This window comes from Lipomyces doorenjongii, assembly GCF_038497915.1.
Source record: "Lipomyces doorenjongii strain NRRL Y-27504 unplaced genomic scaffold V1508scaffold_41, whole genome shotgun sequence".
Classification (NCBI taxonomy): Eukaryota; Fungi; Ascomycota; class Lipomycetes; order Lipomycetales; family Lipomycetaceae; genus Lipomyces; species Lipomyces doorenjongii.
In genome coordinates, this window is record NW_027118108.1 from 102095 (window position 1) to 120803 (window position 18709).

Sequence of the window (18709 nt, forward strand, 5' to 3'; positions counted from 1 at the left end):
TTGGGTTTTTGATTTTTTTTTTTTTGATTAGGGGGCCGTGTGTGTGGTCCATTATGGTTTTCGAGGAGCTTGTAAATAGTGTACGACAAATTGACACGTAAAATACGCAATATGTTCCGTTCATTTTTTGCTAGCCTGATCACTACACACTTAATTTGTTAATGACAAGTCAAGTCTACTCTAATCCATGACCCTAACCCTTTGCACCCGGTTTTGTGTGCAAGTGTGTGGTACGTTTACGCCATAAAGTTCCATTTCATTGTTTTTGGCACAAGGTCCGCGCGGCGTCGGCTGACTGGGTAAACTGTCTGCGGGAGCCCCATTGCGAGGTGGGTGAGCTGTTTACAAACCGACATATGCAATTATTTTCCGCTTAAACCGAACTGCAAGACAAGCGTCTGAGTATCCGAGTCATTGATTTTCGACATTTAAAAAGCGTTTTTTGGTAAGTTGCTTATTTGCGCGGTGATTATGAAGGATGTATGGGCTAATAATGCTCGCGATGTTAGAATCGGTGTTGTGGAGACCAGTGATATTTTGATCGAGCTTGGGCGAGCAGAGTAAGCTGCAACGAAGAAGCTGTTGTATTTGTAGTTCGGAAACGATAAAACGCTACCGCATGTGCGTTTAACGTGTGCTTTGCTATACCGGTAGACGCGGATTGAAAAGTCGACGATTCAGTAAACGACCTCGCCGGATATAGGCGTTTGATTCCAGTCTGCGGTACGACCTTTTGATGTTAGCCTCCCTGCACATCATTCAGCACTTCTCACGAGCATACACAATAAAAATATGACAATCTCACCTTTCCTAATCGCGCAATTTCGCAAAACAATATGGCACGCTCTCGACAACGCACTCGACGACACTGCTATCTTTGCTGCAGAAAGACTAGTAGCTGAAGACCCGTCCGATCTCGACAATGTGCATTTGCTCGCTTTATGCAATTACCGTGCACAGAAATATAAAGTCGCGATGCATGTCACTGAGGAAAAGCGGCATATTGGGTGTGCGTATGTTTATGCGCTATGTTGTTTGAAGTTGGGAAAATATAGACTCGGATACCGCGTTTTGGAACGGTGTCGGGCGCTATTCCCCAAGACGTGTAATATATGTACGTAGATTCCATTCTGTATCTTAGTGTTGAGGATGCGCTAATTGGTGGCATAGATAGTCATAGCGATGCCGACCGCCAGGCGCTCCCGGATCTCGCGTCGGTCGAGTGCTTGTTGGGACATTTGTACAGACTCTTCGGAGATACCAAAGAGGCGGCCGATAACTACACTGCGGCCATGAGCGCGAATCCTTTTTTGTGGGAAGCCTTCGATGGTCTGTGTAAACTTGGTGCGTATACTCTCGCCGAAGTTATGTGGAACCTGCGCTAATTCTGTGTAGGCGTCAATATCAAAGTGAATAATATCTTCATGGTTACGCCGGCAATGAAAGAAGCGCGTACGACGTGGCTGGATAACGCGGACGATCTCACAGGCATTGAGAATTCTCAGAATCAAGACCCGTTTGTTGACACTAGCGCGCCAACTGGAAATTTTGTCGTGCCTGGCATCTCCGTTGCGCAAGATACACCAGCTACAGATTCTGGAGTACAGCCATTCAAGTTTCGCGCGGATAATTCAATTTTTGCGACACGATTCCATGGTGCGGGAGTCGAGCAGACGCCTACGGCGGGGGGAAACGATCATGACGTGTCGATGCTAGGAACCAGCGTCACGCCTGCCGCGAATACGCCGGTGGAGTTTGCACGACCGGCGCGGTCGAGGTCGAGGTTACATGCCCCGGATGCGCCTAGACGGACCGGGTCGTCGCGAACAACGTCGTCTGCTACTGCAGGCGCGGCGGACTTGAGACGCCAGGGCACGGATGCACCTACGCGACGCAGTTCACGGTTGGTAAGTAGTAGCAATTACACACCAACTACGGCTGCAGCTGCACAAACCCCGGTGTCGCGATTATCTGGCCTGACCCGGGCTACGAATGCCGCACCAAGCGCACCGTTAGCATCGCCGTCAGCGATACGGGGAAGATTGCGGTCTGGGCTACTTAAAGCCAGCAAATCTGGCAGTGGAGGCGACGACAATAACAACAATGGCAATGGTAATGGCATGAAAGCATCGCAAGAGGAAACGCATCCTATTAAGATTGCGCCGGACGATAACGAGAGGGTGACAGCGGAAATGTGCATGCTATCGCTGTATCAGACGCTCGCGACAGCTGCCTTTGCCTTGTCAAAATATGAATGCAAGAGTGCACTGCAAGCGTTAATGTCGCTCTCGGAGCAGCAGAAGGAGTCCCCGTGGGTGCTGAGTAAACTCGGACGTGCATATTTTGAAATAGTCAGGTACAAAGAGTCTGAAGTGACATTTAAACGGTTGCGGGCGGTGGACCCGATGCGGTTGGATGATATGGAGGTTTATTCAACCCTGCTGTGGCATTTAAGGCGGGACGTCGAGCTGAGTTTCCTGGCGCACGAGCTAGCTGACATTGACCGGAACTCAGCCCAAACATGGATCGCGATTGGGAATTCGTTCAGTTTGCAAAAGGAGCACGATCAGGCGCTGAAATGTTTCCGGCGGGCGGCACATCTCGATCCGACGTTTGCGTATGCGTATACGTTACAGGGCCACGAACACGTTGCGAACGAGGAATACGAATCAGCGCAGAACGCGTTTAGGCATGCGATGCGAGCTGAGTGGAGGCATTACAACGCTTGGTACGGCATTGGCATGGTGTTTCTCAAAACGGGCAAGTTCGACCTTGCCGAACAGCATTTTAGGCAAGCGGCGATGATAAACCCTGGCAATGCAGTCCTGATTTGTTGTATTGGTATGGTGCTCGAGAAATTGTACCGGTTCGACGATGCGCTGGAGCAGTATGATATCGCATGCGAATTACAACCCACAAGTGCATTACCGCGATTCAAGAAAGCCCGATTGCTGATGAGCATGCGGCGTTATCAGGCTTGTCTGGAGGAGCTACAGATCGTGCAGAACTTGGCACCGGACGAATCGAGCGTGCATTATTTGCTCGGAAGATTGTATAAAGTTCAAGGCGACAAGCAGAATGCGATAAAATACTTCACTGCGGCGTTGAATTTGGATCCAAAGGCTAGCCATGTCATTAAAGAAGCTATTGAAGGGTTGGAGACTGATGATAAGTGATGTGGGAAAGCCCAGGTGTCTAAATAAAGGATTTGTGTATATTGAGATTGTACGATTACATGCAGCGCTTTGCTTTGGAATAGCTAAATCGGTTGTAAAAGTATACGAAGTGTTGCAAGAGACGTTGTAGTACTACGATAGGGTGAGATATGTTGTTGCGAACGGAGCGGGTTTGGCATTTTGTCTCTTGTTTTGCATTGAGGTGCTTGTGGGCTTAATAAATAGAATCCTTTCTATACGATTCTATCGCCGTCCACGAATTATATGGAGCAATTGATACAACATGTTGCAAAAGGGCTGGTGAATGCCTAACCCACAATTGACTTTGCACATGCAAGGGCTTGCCTTACCAGCTTGCAAGGCTGACACAGGGCTGACGACATCCTGCGAAGTTCCGCCCAACCCCAACACTGCCCGTGATGAGCCAGCAAGTCAGTCGGACCGGGTTGTCCGAGCTAAATCTGTTGACCCAATGTGTGAGCAGTAGAAGACAGTGACAGGTCAGTCTCGTAGTAGTAGGAAGATCGACAGTAGCACATATGCCGGACAAGGTTGTTGATGATGAGACGTAAGGCGGGTGTGAATAAACGCTTATTTACCGACATCGATGTCTGTCAAGACTTCCCAACATAAATCGCTAGTTGCAATCTGTTTTGGCAACCGCACGGCACTCTGAATACGCGTGCGCCAAAACTTGGCAAATTTTATTAGGAATTATTATTATTTTTGCTAGATCTGGGAAGAAGTGGAAGCTTGGTAAGTGTGTTTTATTTCGCTGGTGGAGTTTGTGGGAAAAGACGGGTGAAGGCAGGTGGTGCCTGACGAATGTGGAGATTGAGCCGACAAATAGGTCGCGGAATGATCTGTCTGGGTCGTTCCTGGTACTTCTTGTCCAGACATTAGTGGAATTGAAGAAATAATTTAGTCATTAATGTTTATCCAAAAACAACCGTACTGATTGATTTCCAGAATTAAAGTCGAATTGGTCAGATCAACAAATCTCGAGGTCGTCGTCATCTTAGCCTGCATCGTCTGCTTTGATTTCCAGAATCTCCACCGTGGCACTACCACTCTCCTTTCAACTCATTCCATTTCGGCAGAGTTGGCATGGCTGCCAGTGACGTCGTCCTGTCAGGTCTCGGTATCGTAATCGCATTCACCATGAGTTTGAACATCCTCGGTCTCATCTATAGGCCGCTACAATTCTATGGCAAGTTCCTGCTATGCTTTCTGAGCATGTGCACATGTGCCTCCTATGGTTTCTTTGCGTCAATTTTGTTGTCGCTGATCGGCAAGAAAGGGTTGAGTCAGTGGACGGCCGGAAGGGCGTTTAGTACGCTGACGTGTCCTCTGATTGGCCTCAAGATCGATATCAAGAACGAAGAGATTTTGCGAAAGACGAGACCAGCTATTATTATTGCGAATCATCAGAGTGAATTGGATGTTCTTTTATTGGGCCGGGTATGATGCTAGTGGATTTATTTTAACATTCGATGCTGACGGGCGTTTAGATATTTCCAAAGTACTGTAGTGTGACTGCGAAGAGTAGCTTGAAATATGTCCCATTTTTGGGATGGTTCAGTATGTTGTTCGGCTCATTTGCGTTAGCCTTACTAACATGACGATCTAGTGATGATCAGCGGTACTGTTTTCATTGACCGCCAGAACAGAGGAAAGGCTATTAAGGCTCTCGATGGTGCTATTAATTCCATGAAGAAAAATAACCAATGTGTCTTTATCTTTCCTGTCCGTTATATTGTTGCTTCATTTCAACGTTCCTTATACTGATTTCATTACAGGAAGGCACTAGATCATATTTCACCCAACCAGACATGCTGTCGTTTAAGCGTGGAGCCTTCCATCTCGCTATACAATCAGGCTTCCCAATTATCCCCGTCGTGATCTCAAACTACTCGCATGTGTTCAACTTCCGCAAGCGCATTCTCCAAGCGGGAACAATCGACGTCCAAGTCCTCGATCCTGTCACAACTGAAGGTCTTTCAATCGAAGACGTCGACGATCTCGTCGAAACTACCCGCATAAAGATGCTTAAGGTCCTCAAGGAGATCTCACCGAAAGCCGTAAAAGAGCCGACCGGCGATGTCGAAGCGGATGATACTGCTCTGTTGTCAGCATCTGGCACGGCTAATGGATCTGACCTCGTCGGCACTATCGACGATGAAGATGTCCTTGAACCACGAATAACACGCGACACCGACGCCTCAGAAATTTCTGCTGTGTTGTCCGAGTCTGCGACTGAAGCAACAGATTTGACGCCCGATACCTCCAAAGTAATCGAGCTTGACACCCGAAACTAAATTACCACAGCATTTTGACACTACGGTGAATTGCCAAAATAATGGCGACTTGACTTTGATTCGCTAAGACGGATTCAGCTGGAAATTATATTTACATCCTCATGCAGGCTATACGATCATTAGACTATTTGCATTTGTAGTTGACGAAGCAAAGTCTGGTAGACATGTACCACGAAAAAGACGATCTTGTGCCTGCATTATATATGTTAATCTGCGTTGTTTTGCTAGACTGTTTTGTGTATATGTGTGCGTGTTTGCGAGCATTTATGTCGGACTTTGTTGCGGAAGTGGAGTCCTTGCTCTATTTTGTGCATAATAAGTATTGTGTTTCGAGATTGTTGATAATTTCCAACCTTCTAATTTTTAATAACATTACACGCACGTAAGCAATGCAACAATCTATATATACAAAGCCAAAAAAGTATTATTTGCTACATCAATGTCGCGCGGCCGCCGACGTCGGTGCTCGCTGTCCCCGACGGCATGTCGCCACTCCTACTAGATATGAATTCGTGATAGATCGCCGCAAGTCGTTCGCGTTCTTTGACAGAGATACTGGGTCTAGTGCTTGCGAGCGATTTCGCCATGTGGTGAGGCTTAATAGCAACATTTTTGGTCACTGGTTGACGTGAACTCGAATCTGCTGCTGCTGGACCCCGTGATGCAGAGCTTTTGTTGAGAAGTGAATCAAGCTATTGGCAGTCGTTAGTAAGAAATATCTTTGGAAGGAATGGGCTGCAGCCGTACTTTACATGACGCAAACGATTCCAGTGTATCCTCATACGTGCCGTTGACGTTGTTTTTGTCAAATTCAAGCAGCAATTGGAAATACTCCAAATTATGACGTTTAACATTGTCGGACATTGTCGAGGTTTCACTGGTACTGTGTCTCTCGTCCACAATCTCGTGAATGGCCGCCAAATGCGCATTGTACATCAATGCCTGTAAATCAGCTCCGGAAAACCCATCGGTCTTATGAGCAATATCCTCTAATTCGATGTTGTCCGCTAGTTCCATTTTGCTGGACATCGCTTGTATGATATCAAGCCTGTCCTCGTAGGACGGCATGTCGCACAAAAGGGTTTTATCAATTCGCCCAGGACGCAAAAGCGCAGAGTCGATTAGATCAGGGCGACTTGTTGCCGCTAGAACGTAGACGCCGTCAAGACCTTCCGCGCCGTCCATCTGGGTTAGCATTTGGTTCACTACTCTGTCCGTAACTCCCGTGCTGTCGTGACCACTATATTTCAATAATACATTAGCAACTGGGCTACAATACCACATACGTTTCGACGTACCGTTTGGGTGCTATGGAGTCAAATTCGTCGAAAAAGAGGACGCACGGCTTCGCTGCTTGCGCCCGCTCAAACAAGTCCCGAACTGACTTCTCACTGGCACCAATATATTTGTTTAAAATCTCTGGACCTTTGATGGATATGAAATTTAATCCGCATTCATGCGCAACTGCTGACGCGAGAAAAGTCTTGCCGCAGCCAGGGTATCCGTACAATAGTAACCCGGACCGAAGTCGAAGAGGACAGTTTGCGAATATGGGTGCGTATTTCGTTGGCCATTCGAGTGTTTCAAGAAGAACCTGTTTGGTTTCTTTGAGACCTGTATAGCATGTTAGTAATTTCTCGTATTTTTGGAATTTAGCACAATGGAAATACCTCCTATGTCCTTCCATGCAACTGTGGACTTTTGCAAATTAACGCCTCGCAAACTTGCGGGCACAAAATCTTTCAGCGCATTATCAAAGTCATCTTGTTGCAGCGTAATGTCGGCATTCCCATCACAGTCCAATGTTCTGATCAAAGCTTCGTGTCTTGCACGTTCAGAAAGCGTCATGATATCGCCTGGAAAGAAGCCCTCGGTATTATCGGCAATTTCCAAGACGTCTATCCTTGCCAAGTCAGATAGACCGTGACGACGCAATGATTCAGCGATTATTTCCTTCCGAATAGATTTATCTGGTGCTTTCAAGTGAAACCCATCATCGAATATGTGGCTGGTGACAAGCAGGCTATGAACAGCTTCCTTTGAGCTGGCCGTCGCCAGTAATGATGCACTTCGAAACTCGGTTGTAGCCTTTGCAGCTTGAATGAACACTTCGGATAGCTGTTGTGTCCTTGTAGAGTCCATATGCTATACTTATTAGCGGTTTTACTTTCGCTGAGTTTGTATTGCCTACCTCCACTTCCGCCGGCATAAGCTTGTCAATGTCCTCAAAGATAACAACACTAGGTGAATACCATGACGCTTCAGCGAACCATTTTTGTATGGCATCCTTTACGACCGGTACTCGTTCCTCTGCGAAATCTGAGCATGAGACGCGGAAGTTATCTGCACAGGGTCAGAAAGTGAGCACACCCAAAACAACAGTTTATGTGAAACAATCATACAGATCAAGTCTTCACTCAGTCCATATCTTATCCGCTCCAACATCGCGCTTTTTCCGGATCCACTGGAGCCGGTAAGCAGAACACCAGAACCACGGCGGACGGCTTTCGAAAGCTTGCATAAACTATCTGTCACTCCACATAAATTTAGATTATCTGCAGGTTCATCATGTACTTGGATGTCAACATCAAAAACTACGTCATTCTTCAACTCTATCGTGATATTGGTATATGGCGGCAATATCCATGCGTCAGCTTGTTCGAATTGAATCAGGCCACCAAAATTGAGTACGGTGTTTGGAACATTTGGAAGTCTTAGATTGTTGCTTATAGGTGAACTTAAAACTCCCAGATATTCTAGTAGTTCTCGTAGTTCGTTATTGCTCACTTTATCTTCAGGGCAACCACCAATTCTAATCTGATTGCGATCACTCTTAGCCGTATCGATAAACGGAACGACAAATAATTTCCTAGTATATCGTGATAACGGCTTTGGTGCTTGCTCAATCTTTACAATTGTAGAAACAGAATTGGGAACCCCAAGAGCCACGCCGAGTCGGGGAGACAGCCCTGCATATCCAACCGGTATCGCATCAGACGATACTACGTCCACCGCGATCTTGGTAGCTGCTCGGTGTTGCTCATTTGCTGGCACTTCGCCATCTGGAGTCGGTGCTGGTGTGGGCTGTTTCAGCATTGTAGGTCTGACAACACTCACCGTCGCATGCAGTGAAGTCTTAACGACTGAGTATAGAGCTTCTGAATCGACATAAATCGCCAATTTTGAATTATCCCGAGAGTTCTCGGCGGCGAAACCGATATCGTCGTCAAAATAGGAATGTGGTAACGTGACTGCTCTCAGCAATACATAGTTTGTATCTGGTGTCTTTCTCAAACTGCCTGCGAGACTCTTTTTCTTTGACGGAGTACCGTTCGCTGAAGAAACGGGCTTCTTCACTTTCGGTGCAACGATCACTTCCGCATTGGGGGCTATCTTCGCGAAGCTAAACCCATCTTTCAAAGGTGGCTCAATTTTAGACAATACAAGCGAGGCGGTGGTGGATGAAGATAGATAGATCGTTAGCGGCTGATTAAACGATACTGCACGGATCTGTGCAAGCATATTCATCTCAAGGAATTGAGCGTGAAGCTCCACTGTGTCCCAGTCTCCAGGCGTAGCTGGTTCCAAAAAGATTGAATGCGCTGCAGGTGGACTGACATGAAAATTCAGCGATGCCTGCTAGATGATCAGCGTTTGCTCCTCTTGTGAGTACATATCATAAGCTATATACCTTTGTACCGTCAGAAATATTAATGCTCTTTGCGAACAATGGATCAATCTCCACAAAATTTGAACCCGATTTGAAATCATGCTTCGTGGACGAAAATCCAGTCCAACCCGCATACCCTTTTGCATTGCTACCATCCCCGCTAGTTGCTGTGATCTCAACAACTACATTTTGCGCCGGCTAACATTATTCATAGTTAGCACTTGCATTCGAAATTATGCTCAGATGAGCGAGACGTACCACGTACGAATTTCCTAATAGCCGCGTTACAGACGGAGGAAGATTAACAAGCGATGAGCGCAGGGGTGCAAACGACACGATAGCAGAATGAGACGACATTGCGATGAACTTCTACACCATTAAAGAGTATTAAATTCCTGCGACTTGCGTCTGCATCATATATTGGTATGGACGACACTTCAGGACGTCGTTTCGACTGTTCGAGCCATTGCGACGCCTTCGGCTGTCGGCTCATCGCGGGGCGCGGGGCTTCACACAACTTTGGGCAGAGGAATCGACTCACAGCGTCACCAAATCCATATTGTCACAAATGTCATCTATTTTTGTGTAATAGAATCGGGTGACAACTTTGGCTCTTTAACCACCGTGCATTTCCATAACCCCTGCATTTAATTGCACAGGAGTTACGCGTTTACAACTTTAAATTTGAACAAATTGTGTTAGCTAGAGCTCCGAGGACAACATTAATTTGACGATTTGACGCGTTAATGAATTTTTGGTGTTCGACGCGTTGACGCGTGGCAGCCGTTATACCCCTTAATCGTACCATTGGGTCCTCCACTTTCTCTTCAATTCACGCCAACAGTGCTTCGCCAGCACAATCACACATCGGATAGCGGCAAAATGACATCCCTTCGATCGATTACGGTTAATGTCGACTACAACGATATAAAAGGTAAAGAAAGTGTGTTTTCCTCGCGGCATTCCCTGCTAATAGAATAACTGCAGAGAGAATAACCTACTTTCTCCAGAACTACAAGAGCAATGAGCAACTGGACGAATATGATATGGATATGGATGATCAGGCCATATACAATGACCCCAGCAAAGGAAAATACATGAACATTTTGCAGAAAGTCGCAGACAGAAAGCAGTCGACAATTCTCATCGAGCTCGACGACATAGATACCTTTGAGAACACACGCTCCGACATTGTCGACATTATACTCGAGAACACTCACAGATACTTGGAAATTTTTTCTTCCTGTATTGATGCCATCATACCTGAGGCTACAATCGATATAAACTATAAGGATGACGTGCTAGACGTGATTTTGAATCAGCGTCGTTTACGAAATGAAGCTCGTCTACAGGAGGCTGGCACTGACGCAGAGAATGATATGTTTCCACCTCAGCTTACTCGCCGATACTCTCTATACTTCAAGCCTCCAAAGAACAAATTCCGGCCAAGCCCTATTTCTCTTGCAGTCCGAGATGTTCGTGGAGCGCACTTAGGAAAACTCATTACGGTTCGCGGGATCGTTACCAGGGTCTCAGATGTCAAGCCAGCCCTCGCAGTCAACGCTTACACATGCGACAAATGTGGTTCCGAAGTTTTCCAAGAAGTCAAGAGCCGACAGTTTACCCCCATTACTCAGTGCCCATCAGAAACCTGCAGAAAGAATGAGACCAAGGGTCAGTTATTCATGGCGACTCGGGCGTCTAAATTCTTGCCTTTCCAGGATGTCAAGATACAAGAGATGGCTGATCAGGTCCCAATTGGACATATTCCCAGAACTCTTACTATTCACTTAACTGGTGAAGTCGTTCGAGCTGTGTCTCCTGGTGATGTGGTTGACATAGCCGGTATTTTCCTGCCGATGCCTTACACAGGTTTCAAGGCTCTCAGGGCTGGCCTGCTAACCGATACCTATCTTGAAGCTCAGCATGTATATCAGCATAAGAAGCAGTATGACGCGATGGAACGTAACGCCGAGATGACCTTTAAAATTGAGGAGTTAAGAAGGAAGGGCAACGTCTACGACAAACTGGCAAAGTCGATTGCTCCAGAGATTTACGGCCACGATGACGTTAAGAAGGCATTGCTACTGCTATTGATCGGTGGGGTCACAAAGGAAACGGGCGACGGTATGAAGATCCGTGGCGATATCAATGTTTGTCTTATGGGAGATCCTGGTGTTGCAAAGTCTCAGTTACTGAAGTACATAAGCAAAGTGGCTCCGCGAGGTGTTTACACAACAGGTCGTGGCAGTTCCGGTGTTGGTTTGACTGCGGCCGTCATGCGGGATCCAGTCACTGATGAGATGGTTCTTGAAGGTGGTGCGCTTGTTTTAGCAGATAACGGTATCTGTTGCATCGATGAGTTCGACAAGATGGATGACACCGATCGAACTGCTATCCACGAAGTTATGGAACAGCAAACTATCAGCATCAGCAAGGCTGGTATCAACACGACTCTCAATGCTCGAACTTCCATTCTTGCTGCCGCAAATCCTCTGTATGGGCGATACAACCCTCGTATCTCACCGGTGGAGAACATTAACCTTCCCGCCGCTTTGTTGTCCCGTTTCGACATTTTGTTCTTGATACTTGATACGCCTGAACGGGACTTGGATGAGAGACTGGCCAGCCATGTCGCTTACGTCCACATGCACAGCAAGCACCCAGAAATGGATTTCGAGCCGTTGGATCCAAATATGATTCGAGAGTACATTTCTAGAGCTCGCGAGAAACGCCCGGTTGTCCCCAAGGAGGTCTCTGACTATATTGTTGGTGCCTACGTTCAAATGAGGCAACAGCAGAAGCGTGATGAGGGTTCAAAAAGGTATAGTGAACACACGTTCTACAAGATTTTTGTGATGAATGATGCTTACCAAACGTTAGACAATTCTCACACACCAGCCCTCGTACCCTTCTAGCGGTTCTTCGTATGGCTCAGGCTTTGGCTCGGCTACGGTTTGATGACAAGGTCATTTTCGGTGATGTTGATGAAGCGCTGCGACTCCTGGAGGCTTCCAAGGCGTCTCTGTATGATAAGAGCGTTGACGCCGAGCAACTGGATTCCACCTCTGCATCCAAGATTTACAAGATCATTCGCGATCTTGCTAACAGTGATGGTGAACGATTCATTTCCCGATGGCCTATGCAGACAATTAGGGATCGCGTTCTTGGGAAGGGTTTCACAGATGATCAGCTTCAGGAATGTATCGCTGAGTACTCGGCATTAGGGGTGTGGCAGATATACAGAAATGGCACGAGATTGGCGTTCATTAACGCCGACGCTTCTGATGAGGAGATAATAGGAGAGCCTGACAGTGATGTGGAAATGGATGAGTAAACAGAAAGGTTGCGACTAGTGGCAATATTGGTAATGATTATCAGGGATATGTGCTGTATTTATAGTTGTATTTTATTGCGATTTATGTTTTGTATGTAAAATGCGATGTATTACATCGCTGACTGGATACAACTTTATGCCTATTTTCTATTCGTTGACGATCAGAAATATTACCGCATACAATATTATGATACGAAATCTAGCATTTCAAGGAAACAAATTAATAACTCAATAATTAATCAAAACGGTGCGATAAACATTGAAGCAGCCGGAACACAAAATGCCAAACCAAATATCTAATCAAATCATAAATTTGCAAGCCATATAATACATAAACGAACATAACTCCATCCCATGACAAAGTCTTCACTTGCAAACACATGATCGCCAGTCTTCATACACAACATGTATCTACTCAATATTTTGCCGGTGCCGAAGATATCTCCCCGAAGAGTGCAGTTGGCAATAACGTCGGTGCCATGTGCTCGTCTGATAGTTGCGATGGGAACAGTTCGTAACCCTCTGATCGCCGCCGCCAATATGCTACTGTTAGAGCTGTGCCGATTATCGTGAACATAATAGCTAATGAAATGGCTAACGAAATGAGTACTACATAGCCAGCTTTGAGGTGCGTCTCTGCTTTTGCAATTAGTAATAACCTAATGAACGATAGCAGATAAACATACCAATTGTAGCTGCGTAGGCTGAAGGAACAGACTCAACAATTTCTGTGAACAATGAATATATGACACCGGGGCTGTTATTTTCCTTTACTGAATACAGGAAGGGTGTCCAGCTATCTCCATCAAAGAAAGCTGCTGAGACGTTGCCATACTCCTGGAACTTAAGTTCCCCTAGGACCAATAAGATGCTATCGTCAGGAATTATGGACGAGTTCCGATGAGCAACGTGGGTAAGATCTAGCATTTCGAGATCATAAATGGTTGTACCTTCCAGTAGGTCTTCACCAAAGGACACCCACGACCCTGACGAATAGGCCATAAGATAGGCACTGCCATTTCCACTGTATATTCCGGTGACCAAGGCATTTGAAACGCTGTCACTTGTACTCAAGAACACATTCACCGGACCTGGCAGTTCAGACGACTGAGGTCCTAACGTGCTCCACGATGATGAACTAAAGTCATACTGGGCCATGTAGCACGCAGTCGAGTCACCAGTTGTCATATTGCCGGCGACAATTACCTTGTCAGAGTCGATGAATCTAACTGAAAATATATCTCCTGATATTCCGCCAGTAACAGAAGTCCATGACCCTCTGTCAAGATCATAAATGCAAAGACTATTGCAGGTTATGTTACCCGCAGTTGAGAACGATCCAGCGACAATGATATTACTCGTGCCAGGCCGCGAAGCAATAGAGTTCACTTGGACACCGTCACCGCCCAACGCCGGCGGCTGTGTTGAAGCAAAATTCTGTGTTTTAAGATCCCAAACTATAATGCCATTGACTTTGATATCGCCAATTGAACCTGAAAAATCACCTCCAACAATGAGACTTGCATTATCGTGGTTATAGACAGCTAGCACAGCCGTTGATTCGGAAAAAGCGGAGGACGGCAATCCGCCAGTGACATCCGTCTCATTGAATACAACAAAGTTCTGAAATGACTCTGACTGCGTATCTACCATGAACTTGCCGCCAACGGCTGAATATTCTGTCCTGCCGTTTCGACAGAAAGTGCCTGAATAAATGAGGCCCGTAGAATTATTGCCGGCAGGTAGCAACAATGACCGCCTTGCAAATGATCCATCACTGTCTGTGAAGTCAAATGGCATTGCGCTCATGTCTAGACCTGAAGAAAGGAATGCCCCACTAGAAGCGACAAGTGATTGTGATGACAGGCTACCTGCCAAGATATATGTGCCATTTTCAATCATAATAGATGCTGAGAGTGAGCCGCTGATAAATGGAAGTTCGAGTGTGGTTCTATCTGCCCAAGCGTCTTCACTCTCTATCCATAAAGCAAGCCCAGCACTCGATATGGCTTCGTCGTCTCCGTCGGCCAAAATCTCGGAGAAATCGCCGGTGAATACGAGCGTTGAATAAGTATCACCAGATAAATTCAGAGACACGCGCACGATGTCGTCGACAGGGCCATTTAGACCATTATCTAGTCCAGTCCATGTTGCATTCTGGCTTATGTACCGTGCCACATACGAAAGTCCAGATACGAATGAAGATTCGTTGCCCCTGGCGCCGAAGTTCCCACCAATAATGATTGACTTTCCGTCATCGCTGAGAACCATCGCTGCAATAGTACCATTCAGGCCGCCTTGAGCTGAAGATATGTCACTTTCATTGCTAAGTATAAAGAAGTTGTGGATTGAATCTTGTCCAGTAAAATTTCCCGCGACATACAAATTCGAATCTGCAACTACAAGTCCAGTAACTTCAGCATTGTCGTCAAGTGCCATTCCGGCTAAATTAACAGCGGTTTCGTATATTCGGACATCCGTTGAGCCAGAAGAAGTCGTGAAATTAGCTGGGCCATATTCAAATAGGCCGTTAAGTCCTCCAGAGGTAGAAGTTAGAACAAATTGCACTTTCTGTGCCGTAACTGTAATATCGCCAATCTGAGAATCGACAGGTGCTAAAGTGACGACAGGTCGAAACAATTCATCATTCGCTTCAACATATCCCTCGTAAATGATATCATACTTGTCGAAGTCATTGGTCTGATACAAGTGAGTCACCGTTGTGGCGCCCTTGGATGGACTGACTGTAACGTTCACTAGGCCCCTCGACGAGCACGAAGAGTCTGCCATACATCCAGGAGTATACATTAAGACAGTGTAATTTCCAGCGATAGAGATGTCGGGATAGAAAGCGACACGCGTACTGTTCAGTGACGTGCCCGACACATTGGCAGCGCTCAAATACGAGGTTCCTGACGCAGTCGTAACTTTCCAATCACCATTAGCTTTTGAAGTACTTATTTCCGAGTTGTTGACGCCACATGACGCAGGCTCATTAAAGGCGTCGACGGCATATGATATAATCTCTACTTCGCGGTCAATGTATAGCCTCTACATTTTGAAACTGAAGCTACTCACGTTCCTGGTATAGTTGTATTTCAGATAATCCAGCACCTTCACCATAGTAATCCAGGAGGTAAAGGCTAAACGAGTCCATTCCGATGACATTCACAAATTCAAACTCTTGATATTCAGCCTCTGTAATATTCTGTAATGGACAAAATGCATCGCAGTGGGTCGTGTCGCCTGTGTCTGGATCCGCGTAGGTAAGATTCATAATGCCATTTATGGGATATGCGACAAATCTGAAATTTTTTGTTCCTCGACCGTAGGCATCAGCATTTCTTATTCGTAGTCTAGTCGGCTGGAAGTCATATGCGAAGGAGGCTGTCCATACTCCAGCACGGCCATCTTCGAGTAACCAAGTGCTGTCGGCAGCTGATATATTATTGCTGCACACGACTGATCTCGGACTGCTGTAAGCGCTATTAGACGTAGACCCTTGAGCTGAAATATTTGCTGATTTCAAATTTACAAGCTGCATGCGAGATCTTTCGTCGTAAGTTGTGCTCGAAGTGTTGCCAATGCCACTAAATTTACCACCAAATATGATGTTTCCGTTTCTTTCGACAATGGCATTAACTGGGCCTCCGTTAAGGCCGCCAAACGGCACAGTCCCCCATGATTCACTGGAAACGTTCCAAATCGCAACATTGTTGGTAAATGATCCTCCAAAGTAGACAATGCTGTTGTCGACGTCACAAAATGCAACATTAACATTTCCTGACACACCTTTATCAAGGCCATGGACATCTCCTGTGCTGGAGTTTATTCTGGCTACAGACTGCATCTCAGAGTGACCTATACGGGTGAAATTTCCTGCGATGTAAATACTCTCGCCCATAATACACATCGAATTGATAGTACCATCCGATTCATTAAAGTCAAAAACAAGATTTGACGGCAGATCAATAAGTAGAGAGTCCGTTGATGTTATTGACGAATTTTGCTGTCCTGCATACTGATACAATGATATACCGCGAAAATCGCCAACAAGGCCAATCTGACCTAGTCCCGATAGATCTACATCCGGCAAAGTCACCGAGTCAATAATAATAGCGCCCACCGCAGTCGACGAGACTATTGCGCTTGCTGTAAGCCGTGCAAAAGCTGACAAACGCATTTTGGCGTCAGAGCTAGGGCAGATACTCTCGACACGCGATATTCTCAGCTCGATGATAATTCTCCCCAAAAATAATTAAGCTCCTCCAAAATTCGAATTCGAAATGCAAGGCGAGAAATATTCAATATCGCGACAATTGTTGTGATTGGTGAGGGGACGACAAATCAACTTGACAATGACAAGGAGATTTTGCAAAGCGGCGTCCTGGTGGGAGTCTTCAAAATTGTGTGGCTGGAGCCGAACGCCAAGTGGCATGCTATACACACGCTCCGTTGCTCAGGCAACCAGATGACCCCTTTGGCGCGTACTGCAATTTGACAAACTTTATATATACCGCCCCTCGAGGTAGTATTGAACATATTCTCGAGGTTGTATTGAACATATTTTGATAACACTAATAGTGCTCATCATATATTTCGTTACACTCGATTTTTACACAAAAGTTCTGAGGTTTTGCGACATTATCAAAGACAGCTCAAGTCTGTATTATTCGTATAGATCAAATTATATTCATGATCTCGTTGTTGACATAGACTAAAATACTGAACCATTAAATTTCACTGAACAAATAAGTTAACCCTATACCAAAATCCTCACAAATAAATGCAAAGATGTGCGCCCCAACTACCAATTCTAACAAATTTCGCGTGCCTTGTAGTTAAACGAGATTTGGACAATCTTACGATGACGTTCCAGCTAAGGCAAGCATGTTCACTTAATGGCACATCATACCCCGCGACGACCTGGGCAATCGAGATGACCATAGTAGATGGCCTGCGAAAGCCCCGCCAACCACTGCCAGCATAATCCATCCCTAGAATATGTTAGTAAAACAGTCCCGATGCAACGCATTAGATCAAGAGCTTACATTGTACGTCATAAAAACAAGCCTATGAATATATTGTCAGCTGCAGCACACTGACTATATGACTAAGTGAATTGATGCATGCTTACATCAAGAAAAAGGAGTAAAGGACTTGTAGCGCGTAAATGGCGGCACCAAATATCCTCGAACGTGGTCGCGAGAGGTAGGTTGGCCTGTCGTCCTTCTTCGATCCAGAAGGTCCAGGTAATATTTCTGCATCAGAATCTACGTAATGACCATTGTAAGCACTTTAAGCTTGTTTGGCCGATAGAGGAAACCTCAGCTGTACATACGCACGGCAGCATTAATTGCGCGGATATACTCGTATCCTAGAGACAATACTAGGACCGCAAGTAGAGAGACAAAAAATCCGATACTACTGCGAACATGCCACCAATCAAATACTATGCATAGATCTTTTGAATCCCACGTGAAGAGCATCTGCATAACATATTAGGCAATTCGTTGGCAAGACTTACGAATTGCAGCAGGACTTACGTGAGTCCTGCACTGCGCCGACTCTCCGAAATCATGCATCTTCTCAATACCATCTGCGTTCGCGTGGCCCATGTGCTGTGAGTGATCCATCGTCAACTAGCAAATAGAATGTTGATGAAATCTGTTGTTGAGGATTGAGAAAACAACGATATCAACGACGGAGATGATAGACGTAATTAAATATTTGATCTGCGTATTCCAATTCCCGGATAAGCAAAATTAAATGTGCACTTAATATGCTATTAAGTTGGCAAGATGTTAAGAAGAGCAAGACCGTATGACTTCAAATTCCTCGGTAGACGACGCCGATTACCGGGGCTATGCTTACGTTATGAGGAATTTGTGACCAACTCTAGATCAACTCCAGATCAACTCCAGATCGGTATATTCAAGTGTCACCTTGCAAACTACAACTACGGGCTACAAGAGTGGTAAATACTAATGGTATACATGTGGTTCATTGTTATTTCCTTCGCTTATATTTCCAAAGTGTACTTAATAATTAAGAAAGGAAACAAGATATTGGCACATTTCGTTCAGCCAATGACTGCGGAATTATAGACCAGCCAGGATCAAGAAATGCTATATCAGAAAACATAACAATATCAAGTACTATGATTGTAAAGGAGCTCAACAAGAGGTCTAGAAATAAAACAGAAAAG

At 45.6% G+C, this 18709-nt stretch overlaps 6 protein-coding genes across 6 annotated transcripts; 3 read left to right on the forward strand and 3 right to left on the reverse strand.

Moving 5' to 3' along the window:
• The first annotated feature begins 415 nt into the window (after positions 1–415).
• On the forward strand, positions 416–3400 carry V1508DRAFT_196608 (uncharacterized protein). The gene is made up of 4 exons (XM_066936179.1): positions 416–445; positions 510–1114; positions 1171–1344; positions 1396–3400. The coding sequence occupies exons 2-4, from the start codon at positions 793–795 to the stop codon at positions 3174–3176; spliced, it is 2277 nt and encodes a 758-aa protein (XP_066794655.1). The 5' UTR covers positions 416–445; positions 510–792; the 3' UTR covers positions 3177–3400.
• Positions 3401–4283: 883 nt separating this feature from the next.
• V1508DRAFT_433730 (uncharacterized protein) lies at positions 4284–5494 on the forward strand (the record flags this gene model as incomplete). The annotated part of the gene is made up of 4 exons (XM_066941999.1): positions 4284–4637; positions 4688–4757; positions 4807–4922; positions 4976–5494. The coding sequence occupies 4 exons, from the start codon at positions 4284–4286 to the stop codon at positions 5492–5494; spliced, it is 1059 nt and encodes a 352-aa protein (XP_066794656.1).
• Positions 5495–5820: 326 nt separating this feature from the next.
• On the reverse strand, positions 5821–9658 carry V1508DRAFT_373338 (P-loop containing nucleoside triphosphate hydrolase protein). Its single transcript, XM_066937532.1, has 8 exons — positions 9423–9658; positions 9186–9362; positions 7897–9130; positions 7686–7837; positions 7165–7639; positions 6793–7108; positions 6242–6734; positions 5821–6186 (listed from the first exon to the last, which is right to left on the reverse strand). Exons 1-8 carry the CDS (start codon positions 9519–9521, stop codon positions 5926–5928), a joined length of 3207 nt encoding a protein of 1068 aa, XP_066794657.1. The 5' UTR covers positions 9522–9658; the 3' UTR covers positions 5821–5925.
• Positions 9659–9741: 83 nt separating this feature from the next.
• Positions 9742–12718, forward strand: V1508DRAFT_373341 (DNA replication licensing factor MCM7). The gene is made up of 3 exons (XM_066937533.1): positions 9742–10098; positions 10152–11988; positions 12048–12718. The coding sequence occupies exons 1-3, from the start codon at positions 10047–10049 to the stop codon at positions 12499–12501; spliced, it is 2343 nt and encodes a 780-aa protein (XP_066794658.1). The 5' UTR covers positions 9742–10046; the 3' UTR covers positions 12502–12718.
• Positions 12629–16919, reverse strand: V1508DRAFT_440606 (cortical protein marker for cell polarity-domain-containing protein). The gene is made up of 3 exons (XM_066942268.1): positions 15580–16919; positions 13188–15527; positions 12629–13137 (listed from the first exon to the last, which is right to left on the reverse strand). The coding sequence occupies exons 1-3, from the start codon at positions 16682–16684 to the stop codon at positions 12917–12919; spliced, it is 3666 nt and encodes a 1221-aa protein (XP_066794659.1). The 5' UTR covers positions 16685–16919; the 3' UTR covers positions 12629–12916.
• Positions 16920–17036: 117 nt separating this feature from the next.
• On the reverse strand, positions 17037–18393 carry V1508DRAFT_196964 (Ctr copper transporter family-domain-containing protein). Its single transcript, XM_066936181.1, has 5 exons — positions 18048–18393; positions 17843–17990; positions 17639–17774; positions 17553–17574; positions 17037–17498 (listed from the first exon to the last, which is right to left on the reverse strand). The coding sequence occupies exons 1-5, from the start codon at positions 18135–18137 to the stop codon at positions 17400–17402; spliced, it is 495 nt and encodes a 164-aa protein (XP_066794660.1). The 5' UTR covers positions 18138–18393; the 3' UTR covers positions 17037–17399.
• Positions 18394–18709: the final 316 nt, after the last annotated feature.

Excerpts from the sequence above, each read along its gene's own strand:
- V1508DRAFT_196964 (XM_066936181.1), bottom strand. The coding sequence starts at position 18,137 with ATGGATCACTCACAGCACATGGGCCACGCGAACGCAGATGGTATTGAG. Across the intron at positions 17,991-18,047 it reads CGGCGCAGTGCAGGACTCAC|ATGCTCTTCACGTGGGATTC; the intron begins GTAAGTCCTGCT and ends TATGTTATGCAG. Across the intron at positions 17,499-17,552 it reads TTGTTTTTATGACGTACAAT|GGATGGATTATGCTGGCAGT; the intron begins GTAAGCTCTTGA and ends AACATATTCTAG.
- V1508DRAFT_440606 (XM_066942268.1), bottom strand. The coding sequence starts at position 16,684 with ATGCGTTTGTCAGCTTTTGCACGGCTTACAGCAAGCGCAATAGTCTCG. Across the intron at positions 15,528-15,579 it reads AATACAACTATACCAGGAAC|AGATTATATCATATGCCGTC; the intron begins GTGAGTAGCTTC and ends ACCGCGAAGTAG. Across the intron at positions 13,138-13,187 it reads AGCCTACGCAGCTACAATTG|AGACGCACCTCAAAGCTGGC; the intron begins GTATGTTTATCT and ends TTGCAAAAGCAG.
- V1508DRAFT_373338 (XM_066937532.1), bottom strand. The coding sequence starts at position 9,521 with ATGTCGTCTCATTCTGCTATCGTGTCGTTTGCACCCCTGCGCTCATCG. Across the intron at positions 7,838-7,896 it reads ACTGAGTGAAGACTTGATCT|ATAACTTCCGCGTCTCATGC; the intron begins GTATGATTGTTT and ends GACCCTGTGCAG. Across the intron at positions 6,187-6,241 it reads AATCGTTTGCGTCATGTAAA|CTTGATTCACTTCTCAACAA; the intron begins GTACGGCTGCAG and ends GACTGCCAATAG.
- V1508DRAFT_373341 (XM_066937533.1), top strand. The coding sequence starts at position 10,047 with ATGACATCCCTTCGATCGATTACGGTTAATGTCGACTACAACGATATA. Across the intron at positions 10,099-10,151 it reads CGACTACAACGATATAAAAG|AGAGAATAACCTACTTTCTC; the intron begins GTAAAGAAAGTG and ends GAATAACTGCAG. Across the intron at positions 11,989-12,047 it reads CGTGATGAGGGTTCAAAAAG|ACAATTCTCACACACCAGCC; the intron begins GTATAGTGAACA and ends ACCAAACGTTAG.
- V1508DRAFT_196608 (XM_066936179.1), top strand. The coding sequence starts at position 793 with ATGACAATCTCACCTTTCCTAATCGCGCAATTTCGCAAAACAATATGG. Across the intron at positions 1,115-1,170 it reads CCCCAAGACGTGTAATATAT|ATAGTCATAGCGATGCCGAC; the intron begins GTACGTAGATTC and ends TTGGTGGCATAG. Across the intron at positions 1,345-1,395 it reads CGATGGTCTGTGTAAACTTG|GCGTCAATATCAAAGTGAAT; the intron begins GTGCGTATACTC and ends AATTCTGTGTAG.